This window comes from Oncorhynchus clarkii, chromosome 24 (genome assembly GCF_045791955.1).
Source record: "Oncorhynchus clarkii lewisi isolate Uvic-CL-2024 chromosome 24, UVic_Ocla_1.0, whole genome shotgun sequence".
NCBI classification, from domain to species: Eukaryota; Metazoa; Chordata; class Actinopteri; order Salmoniformes; family Salmonidae; genus Oncorhynchus; species Oncorhynchus clarkii.
Window position 1 is genome coordinate 18,836,534 of NC_092170.1, and position 15,165 is coordinate 18,851,698.

At 39.6% G+C, this 15,165-nt stretch overlaps 2 protein-coding genes across 2 annotated transcripts; both read right to left on the reverse strand.

Moving 5' to 3' along the window:
- Positions 1–355: 355 nt before the first annotated feature.
- LOC139382452 (diablo IAP-binding mitochondrial protein-like) lies at positions 356–6,668 on the reverse strand. Its single transcript, XM_071126511.1, has 6 exons — positions 6,604–6,668; positions 6,318–6,450; positions 3,826–3,951; positions 3,539–3,649; positions 3,132–3,228; positions 356–2,517 (listed from the first exon to the last, which is right to left on the reverse strand). The coding sequence occupies exons 1-6, from the start codon at positions 6,645–6,647 to the stop codon at positions 2,318–2,320; spliced, it is 711 nt and encodes a 236-aa protein (XP_070982612.1). The 5' UTR covers positions 6,648–6,668; the 3' UTR covers positions 356–2,317.
- Positions 6,669–11,538: 4,870 nt separating this feature from the next.
- Positions 11,539–12,507, reverse strand: LOC139382874 (odorant receptor 131-2-like). The gene has a single exon (XM_071127116.1). The coding sequence runs from the start codon at positions 12,505–12,507 to the stop codon at positions 11,539–11,541; it is 969 nt and encodes a 322-aa protein (XP_070983217.1).
- Positions 12,508–15,165: the final 2,658 nt, after the last annotated feature.

Here is a 15,165-nt window from a genome sequence, read left to right on the forward strand (position 1 = left end):
ACCGGGTGCTGTAGTTGTCCTGGTGGGCAGGCAGTGTGTCGGGCTGAAGGCACTACCCTCTGGAGAGTCCTGCGATTGCAGGCGGTGCAGTTGCCATACCATGCGGTAATACATCTATCTATACAACAAGCTCTCAATGGTGCATCTGTAGAAGTTTGTGAGGTCTTAGGGGCCAAGACAAATTTCCTCAACCTCCTGAATTTGAAGAAGTGCTGTTCCACCTTCTTAACCTTGCTGTTGGTGTGAAGTGACTGCAAAGAAAACGTATTGATCTACTAGGAGTTTAAAGACAGAGTTCTGTCATTGTTCCAAAAAAATGCTCACACCCCATTGAGAAAAACGGAAATACTGGAATTTAGGTTTGATTGAATTGAGCCTTTTATTGTATTTTATTATAGATTTAGACCGCCATCTACAGGTACATTTTTACACTAAAACAATATTACACATGAAGGTCAAACAGTAAAGAACACACAGAGCATGCTATACAGCTATCTATGTTTGGTGACTTTCTGTTTCAGTTCCATTTGATTCCATAAAACCTCATAAAGATAGTTATATCAAGTATTAAAGAAATCCACACAATTACCACACAATGAGACAAAGTAAAACACTAAATGTCTATTCACAGAGCAATCCGTAAAGCTGCTCAAATGTTTCACACAGCCCAAAGAGCTCTTTCATAGTCAAGTGAGTTTGCTTTGAACTGCCTCCCACATCATGAACTTTGACAGCTGACACAAGTTGTCTTCAGCTCATTCGTTCACATGTCCCCCCCAGCCTTCTGTGTGTCTAATGGACAACATATTACACTCTCATAGATTGAAAATTGTTTTTGTACCATTTCCTTTCTCTTCTTCACAAAAAAAGAAACAGTACCAGACATTACACACACGATCACTGGTTTGCCTTATGTTCAAGGTAATATTAAAAACTAAATAAACATGTCAAATAAACATAAACTGACCTAAAAGAGAAGCCAATTCAAGTATCAACCGGTTTTCCAAACCCATTGACCTCGTATCTTAATGTTATTTTGTGTGTTGTCAGAGCCCTTGGTTTAGGTGACATGGTGGATTGGGTGATGACAGCAGAGGTTAGCAAAATAGACTAAAAGCTGTGAGGAGGAAATGTGTGCGGATTATTAGCAAAGAATAAAAAGTGTTGAGTGAAAGGGCAGACATAACTAACAAAGACATGGTAGAGGGGCAGAACCAAGTACCAAGAAACATTTTGATATTTCCTCTTTCAGAAATCCTGAGAAATTAGTGAGGAAAACAAAAACAGCACTTTGCCATCAACTACTAGAAATGCATATAAAAAACATTTTTCTGACAACACGCAAAAAATTAAGTTCTTCTTGGCATAAAAAGTACCTGAAACCCTAAACATAGTTGGCACCTCGTTTAGATTGGTCAATGAATGTCTCAAATGACATCACTGGTTTTATGCAGAGTTAAGAGGGAAAAACAGCCCAATTTTGTTAACAAAATATGTCCCAAGAGGACCACAAGTGGTAATTTTCTCTCCTGGTTGGCAGAGACACAGTTCCCAGCTATGACATCTAGTCTCACCCACAATTAACAGTAAAGAAGAAAAATCCTTACTGCCAAATACCACATTTTTACATAACTCACACGGACTCTCAGGCAACCCCATACATAACATGCAGATAAATATTAACTTCTCTCGATCTCTGTAAAAGTTAGACAATTGTTTTATTTTTTATTATTCTTATTCAAATCCATACTGACAAGTATATTCACTCTGAGAAAATGTCCAATAAACCAAAAGAAACAGAATACAATTCAAACAGCTATATGGAAAATATACTTTTTATTATAAAGTTATTTAATTTACATATCATAAAATACAAATAAACAAATGCCACCACACTGTACTGCTATGTTGACACAGTCCATACAATTCACTTAGGATACCCTGATTGTCAATTATTATTTTCAGTTTAGACTTGAAGTTGTTATTCAAAGCTGTATGAAAATAAATATTATAATTTAGTGTTAGAGTTCAAATAAGTGCATGAAATTGTAATCAACTCAGCTTTATAAACAAGGAAGCATGACATTACATCTGCTAAAATATAGGAACTTTGAGTTATTAAATAAGATTGGCGTTATTCAATTCACCACTAAATTCTCTACATGCTTTTTGTTTATCATAATATGTTTTATATAAACAACAACCCCAATGACACAAAACTCCTGAACTTCTCAAATGATGGACTGTGTACTGTCTACTTGTTGAGGATTTAAACCACAATAAATGACTCAAACTTGTTTTACTCTCAGGATTAGTCTTAGTCCTCTCTGAGGTAAGCCTCATGCACGTCATCACTGCCACTCTCTATGAAGGCATACTCCGCCATCCTCTGGATCTCCTCGGCCTGGGTCTCAGTCAGCTTCCTCTCAGCATCCACAGATATCTGCCGGACCTCCTCCACCTGAACCTTGGCCACCTGCAAATTGGTCTTGGCTGTGACAGATGCATGCTCAGCTCCTGGGAAACAAACATAAGACAGTGGTCTTAGTCAAATTTCACCATAACAGAGAAAGTGGCCAAAGATGAAACCTTCAATCCATGATGATAACAGGTGACACTGAGCAGGTGCCCTTGTCCATCATGTCTCTATTGTGCTGCATCATGGGAATTAGAGTACATGGTGACCTGGAGGTTTTAGTCTTCTTTACCATCACAAAGCTGTATTCACTGACAGCTACTGATCCATACGTTGGCCAAAGTGTGAGACTGACAGGTCTTGAAAAAGAGGGGTGCAAACTACAAAGTAGTGAGACGGAGAAAAACAAACATTATGGGGGCGTTTATTGGAGCTCGTAAGTTTATTACTGCACTGACAGGTCTGTGTGAGAATAATAGTAATGACTGAATGCTAACTGTCATGGGGAGCAAGGAGCATCAGGTTGTCGTTAAGTTCCTCAATTTAGTGGTAAACAGGTTGTATTGGTTTATTTGAACCCCTTTGTCTTTTGCCGAAGCAGGAGCTATTCTTCCTCGGGTCCAAACAAAAACATGACAAGTAACAAAACACTGATGGACAGTCACACACATGTTTAACACAGCCTTTTCAGTAATGTCACTGGTAATAAACACACCTGTGTTGTACGCTGCCTCAGCTGCCATTTCACAAAGGTTGACGGCATTAATCCAGTTTGACTCGAAGCGGTTGCATTCATCTAGTCTGTCACCAACCTGACAGAACAGAGAGAAACCCATCAGAACATTTCATTACATTCTTGAGAAGTTTATAGAACTCAAACCATATTTACTTGTAGAACATCAATGACAAACATTGAAAGGCAAACAGGAGTGACTAAACCATTTACTATTTTAGATTGTAAATCAAGTTAAAAGTTATTTGGAAATAAACAAGACACCCTAAAGACATAGCTTTTCCAGATGGCTGGATACAAAAATACAGGAACATATATTTTTTCTGAAAGATGACTTAATACAACAGTGTATTTTTGGTTTATTTTGAGTACACATTTCACACACCTACTTCAACACGCTGGGCAATGATCACTTGCCAAATGGCATCCTCTTCAGCAGTGGAGAGTTTTTCCAGTGAAGCCAGATATCTCCTTTGAAGGGAGATGAGGGTATGGAGAGCCTGAGTACAACGCAAACAAAACAAACGGTCAAAAACACGAAGGGTCATTTAGGTAGCATGGTGCCATTGCCTTACTGGTTAAATTAGCATTGGATATTTATGGATATAGTTATCACACTGTACATCTTAGCATACACGATAACAAAAAATCCACTATGACCCCTTCAGGTACTTACTTTGGAATATTGTGTGATGGAGTCTACGAGAGCCTGAGTGGTCTGGGAGAGGTAAGTGTTTGCACTGTCTGTAACCATAGAGGATGCGCTTCGGATCAGGGATTCATGAGAGAGGTTCTCCACTTGCTGGATAAGGAGGGAAACAGAAACAGTTTAATATATGAGCTGAAAGGGGGGATTTTTACGATTAAGGCATTCATGTACAGTGCATTCGGAAAGTATTCAGACCCCCTGACTTTTCCCACATTTTGTTACGTTACAGCATTATTCTAAAATGGATGAAATTGTTTTCCCCCCCTTTTCAATCCACACACACAATAGCCCATAATGACAAAGCAAAAACAGGCTTTCAGAAATTAAAAATAAATAACGGAAATATGACATTTGCATAAGTATTCAGACCCTTACTGAGCACTCTATTGAAGCACCTTTGGCAGGGATTACAGCCTCGAGTCTTCTTGGTTATGACGCTACAAGCTTGGCACACCTGTTTTTGGGGAGTTTCTCCCATTCTTCTCTGCAGATCCTCTCAAGCTCTGTCAGGATGGATGGGGAGTGTCGCTGCACAGATATTTTCAGGTCTTGTGGGAGCAAGATGTACATATAGGGAGAAACATAATACTGTACCACAAGAGAAAGATACACTTAGAGTGCATTTGCCATTCTGGGAAAATGCATTGTCTATTGTATAGGACAGGAAACCAAAGTAAGGCCATGAGAGCATAGGACAGCTGGACATACCAAGGTCAGAGGGACACACAAAGGAGGGGGTCAGCCAAATGACCAACTGATGGACTATAGACATAGGGCATATATTTTTAGGACATGAAGAGAAGAGACACATAGTCTACTAGTCCTAATAAGGACATACATACCAAAGAACACACCAAGCAAAACTTAAGGATAAGATGGGATAAGATGGGCATGTAATATTTTTGGGACATGAAGAGGTCCTGTCACCATTATAACTTAACTGAAAGCAGATATGGGCGTGAACAAGCAGGATGCACAGATTGGGATATAATGGTGGCAGATGGACTGAGGGAAGTAACTTAATTTGCATGTGGGATGGACTCATATGTTGTATGTGTATAAAAACAGAGCCAGAGCTCTGGGGTGTGTTCCGCGGACCATCTAGGCTTCTGATATGTTTGCATTAAAAGCCTATATTGAATTCACAAGTTCTTGTAAGTGTTATATTTTGTAACGATCCTCCACGACAGTCTCTCAAGAGATGTTCAATCGAGTTCAAGTCTGGGCTCTGGCTGGGCCATTCAAGGACATTTAGAGACTTGTCCCGAAGCCACGTCTGCGTTGTCTTGGCTGTGTGTTTAGGGTCGATGTCCTGTTGGAAGGTGAACCTTCACCCCAGTCTGTGGTCCTGGGCGCTTTGGAGCAGGTTTTCATCAAGGATCTCTCTGTACTTTGCTCCGTTCATCTTTCCCTCAATCCTGGCTAGTCTCTGCCAATGAACGACATCCTCACACCATGATGCTGCCACCACCATGCTTCACCGTAGGGATGGTGCCAGGTTTCCTCCAGATGTGACGCTTGGCATTCAGGCCAAGGAGTTCAATCTTGGTTTCATCAGACAAGAAAATTTGTTTCTCCTGGTCTGAGAGTCTTTAAGTGCCTTTTGGCAAACTCCAAGCGGTCTGTCATGTGCCTTTTACTAAGGAGTGGCTTCCGTCTGGCCACTCTATCATAAAGGCCTGATTGGTGAAGTGCTGCGGAGATGGTTGTCCTTCTGGAAGTTTCTCCACAGAGGAACTCTGGAGCTCTGTCAGAGTGACCATCAGGTTCTTGGTCACCTCCCTGACCAAGGCCCTTATCCATCGATTGCTCAGTTTGGCAGGGCTGCCAGCTCTAGGAAGTCTTGGTGGTACTGTTCTTCCACTTAAGAATGAAGGAGGCCACTGTGTTCTTGGGGACCTTCAAGGCCGCCGAAATGTTTTGGTACCCTTCCCTAGATCTGTGCCTCGACACAATCCTGTCTTGGAGCTCTACAAACAATTCCTTCAAACTCATGGCTTGGTTTTTGCTCTGACATGCACTGTCAACTGTGGGACCTTTAATAGACTGGCGTGTGCCTTTCCAAATCATGTCTAATCAATAAAATGTACCACATGTGGACTCCAATCAAGTTGTAGAAACATCCCAAGGATGATCAATGGAAACCAGATGCATCTGAGTTCAATTTCGAGTCTCGTAGCTAAGGGTCTGAACACTTGTGTAAATAAGGTGTTAATGTTTTTGTACATTTGCAAAAATGTAAAAAAATCCCTTTTGGCTTCGTCATTATGGCTTATTGAGTGTATATGGATGAAGATTTGTATTTATTTAATCCATTTTAGAATAAGGCTGTAAAGTAACAAAAGGTGGAAAAAGTCAACTTGTCAGCCTTATTCAAGTTGTTCAGCATTATTCAATGACACTAATATAAAGTGATGAGTGACCCGCGCGCATGAAAGAGAGAGAAAATGGTCCTTTACCTGCATGAAAGGGACAGCGCTCAGTCCACTGCCAACACTCAAAGAAACCAAGCTCGTTCTGGTAACATCTCTCAAACGCACGAGCCTATGGCGCAAGGGTTTCCTACTGTTGAGGACACTCGCTGCTGTGCTCCTGCAAGGTAATGAGTAAACAACAACACCGATATTAGCAAGCTATAGTGATTACAGCAATTCGATATTTATCTAAGACGAAACATTATCTGTTTGCGTACGAATACAATGCATTAGGGTGCAATGATGCAGTTGTTATTATAAAGATATTTACCTGAAGAAATTGAGACATGCAATGCTTCTTCTGAGCGCGGCCATATTGGTCAGGAGTAAAAGGAAGTCCGTCCCCCAGTAGCACAAACAGAGCATTGTCTAATAGCGTGCATTTTACTTGTAATGTCGTTTATTACTCTTCAACTAAAATAAATTATATGAGGTTACTTTTGTGATGTATTAAAGTCTCAATAAATAATTTTAAAATTTACCACAATTCTTTACGACAAAAAGTAAGTCTCTGTCATCACCTAGTGGTAAAATAGGCTCAAATTTGTATGTTGTGTTTCTGCTGTAGTCTTGTAATTCCTTTGCTCAACTATAATATATTGTGACAATGAACATTATACTGGTTTTCAAAAGCCAGAGATAATGGTTAAACATGTAGGCTGGAATACTATAAGGAGAGTCATCTTGTTTGTGTTTGAGATATTTTCTAATTTGCTAAATTAAATTGAAATGCCCTTTTGGTCTTATTCTGGTAATAATTTCTCAATAGTTTGATCTACACACATCGTAGATCAAACTATTGATAAATGATGTGACTACACTCAACAATAATAATAAGAAACTGTATTATGAATAAATAATGATGGAAAACATTTTTTTTGTGCTTTAAAGGTAATTATGGGCAGAAAGACAAACTCAGCTCCATCTTTCATCAAATCAGATGCCTTATTCATCACAAAACCATTTGATGTTGCCAATTATTTTAATGATTTCTTCATTGACAAAGTTGTAAAACTTAGGCAGGAAATGCCATCAACGAACAGTGAGCCATCATATTCCTATCTGTAATATCTATTTATTTATTTATTTTTACCCCATTTTTCTCCAATTTAGTGATTTCCAATTACGATCTTGTCTCATCGCTGCAACTCCACAACAGGCTCGGGAGAGGAGAAGGTCGAGTCGTGGGTTCTCCGAAACATGACCCACCAAAAACCACGCTTCTTTTTCATTTTTTTAACCCCTCCACCACCCCCTTCTTCAGAGGACAAATATCTTTTTTTTTTACAGCTTTTTTACTACATAGAAATACATTTTAAATATGAGCTTTTCATAATAATCTACTGGATAACCATTTTGGGTTTAAGAATAATTTATGTATGAGTGAAGCTTTTTGTTTTTGTTTTTGAGGTTTAAAGCTTTAATGTTGAATAATTTAGGCCCCTCATATTCATTATATAAATAGGCACGTTTAATTTTGTCTGGTTTAGCATTCCAAATCAAATGAAATATTTTTTGCTCATATGATTTAAAAAACAGGTAAATCTGGAGTAGAGAGTGCCTACTGTAAGTAAACTGTGATAAGACCAAAGACTTTCCATAAATAGACAAGTATATACCTCTCCATGGTTGTAGAATCTTATCTATTTTTGCTAACTTTCTATTGAAATGAATTGTGGTGAATTGTGAAAGTTCATTTATATTTTTTGAGATGTGAATACCAAGTATATCTACTTAACCATCCACCCATTTTAATGGTAAACAACAAGGTAGTGTAAACACTATTTTTGTAACGATCCAATGCGTAATATGGTTCACTTGTCATAATTAGGTTTTAATCCAGAGAGGCTAGAAAAGTTATCAAGATCTTCAATGAGACTGTGCAGGGATCCAGATTGCGGACTTAAAAACTAGAGTTATCAGTATACACTGACACTTTTGTTTTTATCCCCTGGATTTCTAAATATGTAACAGGAACCACAGCTGCTAAGAAAATGATTGTACAAAGGTGGATTCCACCTCATCAGTTACCATTGCGACAATGGCTGCTCACATTTAAGGGAATTGTATTTATGGAGCTCTCCACGGCCAGGATCTACAGGGCCAAGGTGTCCACTCTGGACACATGGCAGTAGTGCAGTAGTGGACATTTCTGAACTCTTAACCAATGGGCCTTTACACCTTTACATCCATGAATGTGTATCAATAATGTTTCACTATTTCTGAGACTATATGATGTATTGTTCAGTAGATTAACTATGTAATATTTATGTTTCAGATTGCTGGTGGGGGGGGTGGGGTTAAAAAATCTATTAATAAAATGTATTGCATGAATCCTATGAATTGAAATAATAAAAACTTGATGTAAAAATAAAAACTGTACAAGGCTATAAACGAGCAGGAAACCATGTGCCCAGAGGCTGCTTTTCTGGTTGCCTGTGATTTTAATTCCACGTCACTAAGACACTAGGGGTGATAAAGTCCTAGAGAGCTTTTACTCTCCCCACAAGCAAGCATACAACGCTCTACCTCATCGCCCCTTCGGCAAATCAGATCATGACTCTATACTTCTGCTTCCTGTCTACAAGCAGAAGCTCAAACAGGAAGTACCCATGATGCACTCCGTAGAGAAATGGTACTCCGAATTGCCTACAGCAGTCCTGTAGGCAATGCTACAGGACTGCTTTGCTAGCGCAGACTGGAATATGTTCTGGGACTCCACCGATATCATCCACGAGGTAACTACCGCTGTCACAGGCTTCATTAGGAAATGCATAACTGACTTTGTCCCCACAGTGAAGGTTCGCTGCTTCCCCAATCAAAACCCCGGATTAACACATAGGTTGGCGCTACTAAACTAAAGGACAGGGCTATCGCACACAGGGCTATCACAGCCAACCCAGAGGCTACAGCTGAGGACACGAACAAGTACAATAAGTCCTTCTATGACCTCCACAGAGCCATCAAACAAGCAAAAGGGAAATATAGGAACAAGGTGGAATCCGATTATACAGGCTCCGCCGCCCGTCACATGTGGCAGGGGCTACAGTCCATTACAGATAACAAAGGATGTGATCTGTCCAAAGATGCCTCTCTACCAGACAAACTCAATGCATTTTACGCACACCTTGACAGAATATCACAAGGCCGCTCGTCGACCCAGAGGACTGGGTGATCTCAGTACTCTGAGGCTGACTTGAGTAAGATTTTTAATCAGGTCAACACTTGCAAGGCCGCAGGGTCGGACGGGATTCCGGGCCACATTCTTAGAGCATGCGCAGAACAGCTGGCAGGCATGTTCATGGTCACTTTCAACCTCACCTTGTCCCAGTCTGTAATCCCCATGTCTCAAGCTGACCACCATCATTCCTGTTCCCAAAACTCTAAGGCTACCTTCCACAATGTCTACTGCCCTGTAGCACTCACATCTGTAATCATAAAGTGCTTTGAAAGGCTGGTTATGGCACACATAAACTCCATCATCCCAGACACCCTAGACAAGGGATGGGCATCTCCAGTCCTCGGGGGCCTGATTGGTGTCACACTTTTTCTCCAGTTGATACATCTGACTCCAATAATAAACTAATCATGATCTTCAGTTTAGAATGCAACTAATTTAATCAGCTGTGTTTGCTAAGGATGTTGAAAAAGTGTGACACCACTTTGGCCCCCGAGTGAGTACTGGAGTTGCCCATTCCTGGTCTAGACCCACTCCAATTTGCATACCGCCCAACAGATCTATAGACAACACAATCTAATTTGCACTCTACACTGGCCTCATCCACCTAGATAAGAGGAGTACCTATTTAAGAATAATGTTCATTGACTACAGCTCAGCGTTCAACACCATATTCTCCTCCAAGCTCATCACCAAGCTTGATGGCTATATGAAAATCTCAAATATAAAATATATTTTGATTTGTTTAAGACTTTTTTTGTTACTACATCATTCCATATGTGTTTTTTCATAGTTTTGATGTCTTCACTATTATTCTACAATGTAGAAAATAGTAAAAATAAATTAAAAAAAACCTTGTGTGAGTAGCTGTGTCCAAACGTTTTGACTGGTACTGTATGTAAATGTGATTTCAGTTTATTTCATTTTTTTATCTGCAAAAATGTCTAACAACCAGTTGTTGCTTTGTCATTATGGGGTATTGTGTGTAGATTGATGAAAAAAATCAATTTAATCAATTTTAGAATACGGCTGTAACCTAACAAAATGTATATAATTTATAGTAATATATATTGATATTGGTGACTGCATTGTTGGGAAAAGAGCTCGCAAGAAAGGCATTTCACTGTACTTGTGCATGGGACAATACAACTTGAAACTTTGGGACTCATGAAAACACAGATGCATGCTCTCGTCCCTTTCATGCAGAATGTATTGTAGGATAAGTGTGATTTACGGTTAATGAGGAAAGTGCAAACTATAGATATTCTCAGTAGGCTTTAAAAATATAGGCTATTCCAACTTGCTGTTATATTTCTTGCTGTGAAGCCTACTCCACTTCTGAATGGATTCATATGACAGCCTTTTGGGAATGTTATTTGGAGAACACACGACGGCCTATGACATCATTCTCAGGAACTAATGTAGTTTGATGGGAATTGGGAAGACGACCAGGTGAGTAATAGATGCCCAAGAGTTTGTCACAATAACTGTTGAGTGAATTTCAGAATCAGCAGAGTTGAGTATCAGCTCATACTTTGTTACTGTAATTTTTAAAATCTGTCTCTATATCTCCTCTTTGCAGGTTTTCACAGGTCTGTTTAGATGCATTTACTGGCACACAACAGTCAAAGTTCATGTCATTGATACAGTTACTGTACATTTCCTTGAGCTAATCACAACTGTAACTCACTGCAAATGCCACTTATTACAGAATAAAAAATTTTGAAACTTTGCTTGGGAGGTGGAAGGAATGTTTTATTTCTCTCAATCAGGTCATCTTTGAAATTACACACATGGTTAATGTTGTTTGAGACGTTTACATTTTTTCTAATTAGAAGATGCTGCAATGCATATACTATAATTAGCTTAAACACATAAGCATATGTAACATAGCTCATTGAAATATACCTCAAGATTAACACAATATATCATTGTCTGTGGTCTTTGAAAACCAAAGTGCTTTTCAATACCACAAAATCATGTGATTAAATAATAACAATACCAATGGCCTTGCCTGTTAAGCAAGTGTTATGTTTTCATATGACCAGTAATTAAGTTATCAACAAGTATTGGGGAAATGTTCTTATTCACCCCAAAAAATACATAACATTTAATTGCAAGGAAAAACTTTTCATCCCTTAGGCCATAGACAAGTGGACAAAGACATCGCGGGGCCAGAATAAAAACAATGTAATCAAAGAATCTCACATTGTACAATTTCAAATGAATTGGCAGGATGGCAGCCTCAATGAACGGGCACCACAGCTGGATCAGACACAGGAACAACTGGATAGCGTGGAGAATCACCGTTTTACGACATTTAGATAAAGATTTCTTATTGTCCGAAGATTCTTTGGCCACTGCAATTATTCTAACATAGGTAAACACAATGGTGATGGACATGGCCAGAAAGTAGAACTGACCTATAACTGATCTAAGGTGTCTCTGCCACTTGTGTGCAATAAACATATCTGCTGAACACAGCTTATACTGCGTGTAGAAGCCCAGAGGGACTGAGGCAAAGAAGATGGAGACAATTATGATGGGCTGTATGGCGCTGATGCTGTGGATGAGTAGGATGCAGTGAATGGCTCTGCGTACAGTGGAGAGCTCTCCATGGCGCAGGGGCATGCAGATGGCCACATACCGCTCCAGGCTCATGGCTGTCAGTGTCAGCGGCGTGACAAAGGTCAACTCACAAAGCAACACACAGAAGAAAACACACACAGCAGCTGGCATGGTGACACTAAAGTAAGTCAGGAGGAGCAAGTTGTTAGTCATGATTAGGTACAGACAGTCAGCCAGCAGTGTGTGAGCAAAGAAAACATAACGTGTGTTTGAGAGAAAGGTGTCCTTTTTGAAGAAGGTGAAGATGAGCAGGCAGATGATGTAAATGAAGATTGCATTCATCACCTGGACTATTATGATCATGTCATTAACTTGTTGCAGAGAGGAGCTGCTACCACCATCTGCAGCTGTTGTATTGTTGTCAGCCATAATCACACAATGAAATAGCCAATAACAAGAAGTTATGTACAGTAATTGCATTTCATAAACATGTCACAAAGGATGACATTTAAACATGAAATCATGTTAACTTTCGAGCAATAGATAACATATTTAAATATATTTAAAAGCTTAGATGAAATTAAAAAAGCAGAAGCACATTTCCAATATAATGCTTTGTTTCTTCTTGGTTGTAGGATGTAGATTTAAATATGGCAGGTTGCCTTAGAAAGGAATCATGCCATTGAAGCAGCACAGTACAAATAGGTATTCTCTCAGTCTCCTCTTGAATCCCCAGGCAAAGATCTACTGACAGAGTGCTCTGGATGAAGCCTTTATAGAACATTTGATTTCTCAAAGGAATGTTGTCATGAACCTTGAGATACACCTCATTCCTATATTTAGACCAACCATATCATTACTGTAATGCACAGTAATCTCATAGGATTATAACATTTCAACATGTTTTCAGGATATATGCCTATGTGTGGCATTCACAGGGAGTAACACACAGATTACAGTAAACATTTTTCATCAAATGTAGTGTTATTTCTGACTGAGATGTGTAAATAGGCCTACATGTGAGTGTTAGCAGTGTTTGTTGTGTAGCAGTACAAGTGGCAGCATCATATCACCCAGCCTACCACTGCTGGCTTGCTTCTGAAGCTAACCAGGGTTGGTCCTGGTCAGTCCCTGGATGGGAGCCCAGATGCTGCTGGAAGTGGTGTTGGAGGGCCAGTAGGATGCACTCTTTCCTCTAGTCTAAAAAATATCCAAATTCCCCAGGGCAGTGATTGGGGACACTGCTCTGTGTAGGGTGCTGTCTTTCGGATGGGAAGTTAAACAGGTGTCCTGACTCTCTGAGGTCATTAAAGATCCCATGACACTTATCGTAAGAGTAGTGCTGTTAACCCTGGTGTCCTGGCTAAATTCCCAATCTGGTCACCTAATAATCCCCCTCCTCTCCTCTGTAACTATTCCCCAGGTCATTTGCTGTAAATGAGAATGTGTTCTCAGTCAACTTACCTGGTAAAATAATGGATACATTTTTAAAAAAGTGCAGTTGTACTGTAGATACTATTGATGTGTGAGTTTACTCATAACCTGCAGTCATATCTGTGGGTTTAGGGTCATGAAATATTGTGCGGATGAAGGGCAGGTGGGAGGCTGGCTGGTTGAATAAAGTGAAAACAATGCATTAAAAATCCATAAATGTATATTTCTTCTGCAATTCATTACTATAGGCTACATTGAGGATTTTCTTTCATTATTTTAATCTGGTGTTAGTGCGTAGCCTAAGCCTAAACTTTAGGCCATAACTGTAGGTAGGCAAATCTTGCCAAATACATGCCAATTGTTAAATGCTTTTGGGAACTTGGACAGAAAGTTCATGTCGATCCGCTGAGGCAAAAAGGACAATGTCATAGTTTAATTCAAAAAGAGAAAAGCTGCGAAATGGATGGTTGAAAATAAATAGCAGGGAGGGCCAGAACAGTAGCCTAATGTTTGTGAAATATTTGGTGAAAGGCTCAAATTTGTATGTTGTGTTTCTGCTGTAGTCCTGTATTCCTTTGCTCAACTATAATATATTGTGACAATGAACATTATACTGGTTTTCAAAAGCCAGAGATAATGGTTAAACATGTAGGCTGGAATACTATAAGGAGAGTCATCTTGTTTGTGTTTGAGATATTTTCTAATTTGCTAAATTAAATTGAAATGCCCTTTTGGTCTTATTCTGGTAATAATTTCTCAATAGTTTGATCTACACACATCGTAGATCAAACTATTAATAAATGATGTGACTACACTCAACAATAATATTAAGAAACTGTATTATGAATAAATATAGATGGAAAAAAATGTTTTGTGCCTTAAAGGTAATTATGGGCAGAAAGACAAACCCAACTCAACTATTCATCACAAAACCATTTGATGTTGCCAATTATTTTAATGATTTCTTCTTCTGTCATATCTATTTATTTATTTATTTTTACCCCATTTTTCTCCAATTTAGTGATATCCAATTGCGATCCAATTACAATCTTGTCTCATCGCCATAGTCTCCTCCAAGCTCATCACCAAGCTTGAGACCCTGGGACTGAACATCTCCCTCTGCAACTGGATCCTGGACTTCCTGACGAGCTGACGTGATGAGAGTAAGCAACATCACCTCTGCCAGCTGACCCTGAACACTGGGGCCCCACAGTGGTGTGTGCTTAGTCCCCTCCTGTACGCACGACTCCAACATCATCATCAAGTTTGCTGACGACAGGTCAGTGGTAGGCCTGATCACCGGCGATGATGATACAGCCTACAGGGGGGAGGTCAGTGACCTGGCAGTATGGTGCCAGGACAACAATCTCTACCTGAACATTAGTAAGACCAAGGAGCTGATGGTGTCCCGTCACCCACCACCCGCCAACCCCTCTTTTACGCTACTGCTACTCTCTGTTCATCATATATACATAGCCACTTTAACCACATCTACATGTACATACTACCTCAATCAGCCTGACTAACCGGTGTCTGTATGTAGCCTCGCTACTTTTATTGCCTCGCTACTGTATATAGCCTAGCTACTGTTTTTCACTGTCTTTTTACTGTTGTTTTTATTTCTTTACTTAACTATTGTTCACCTAATACCTC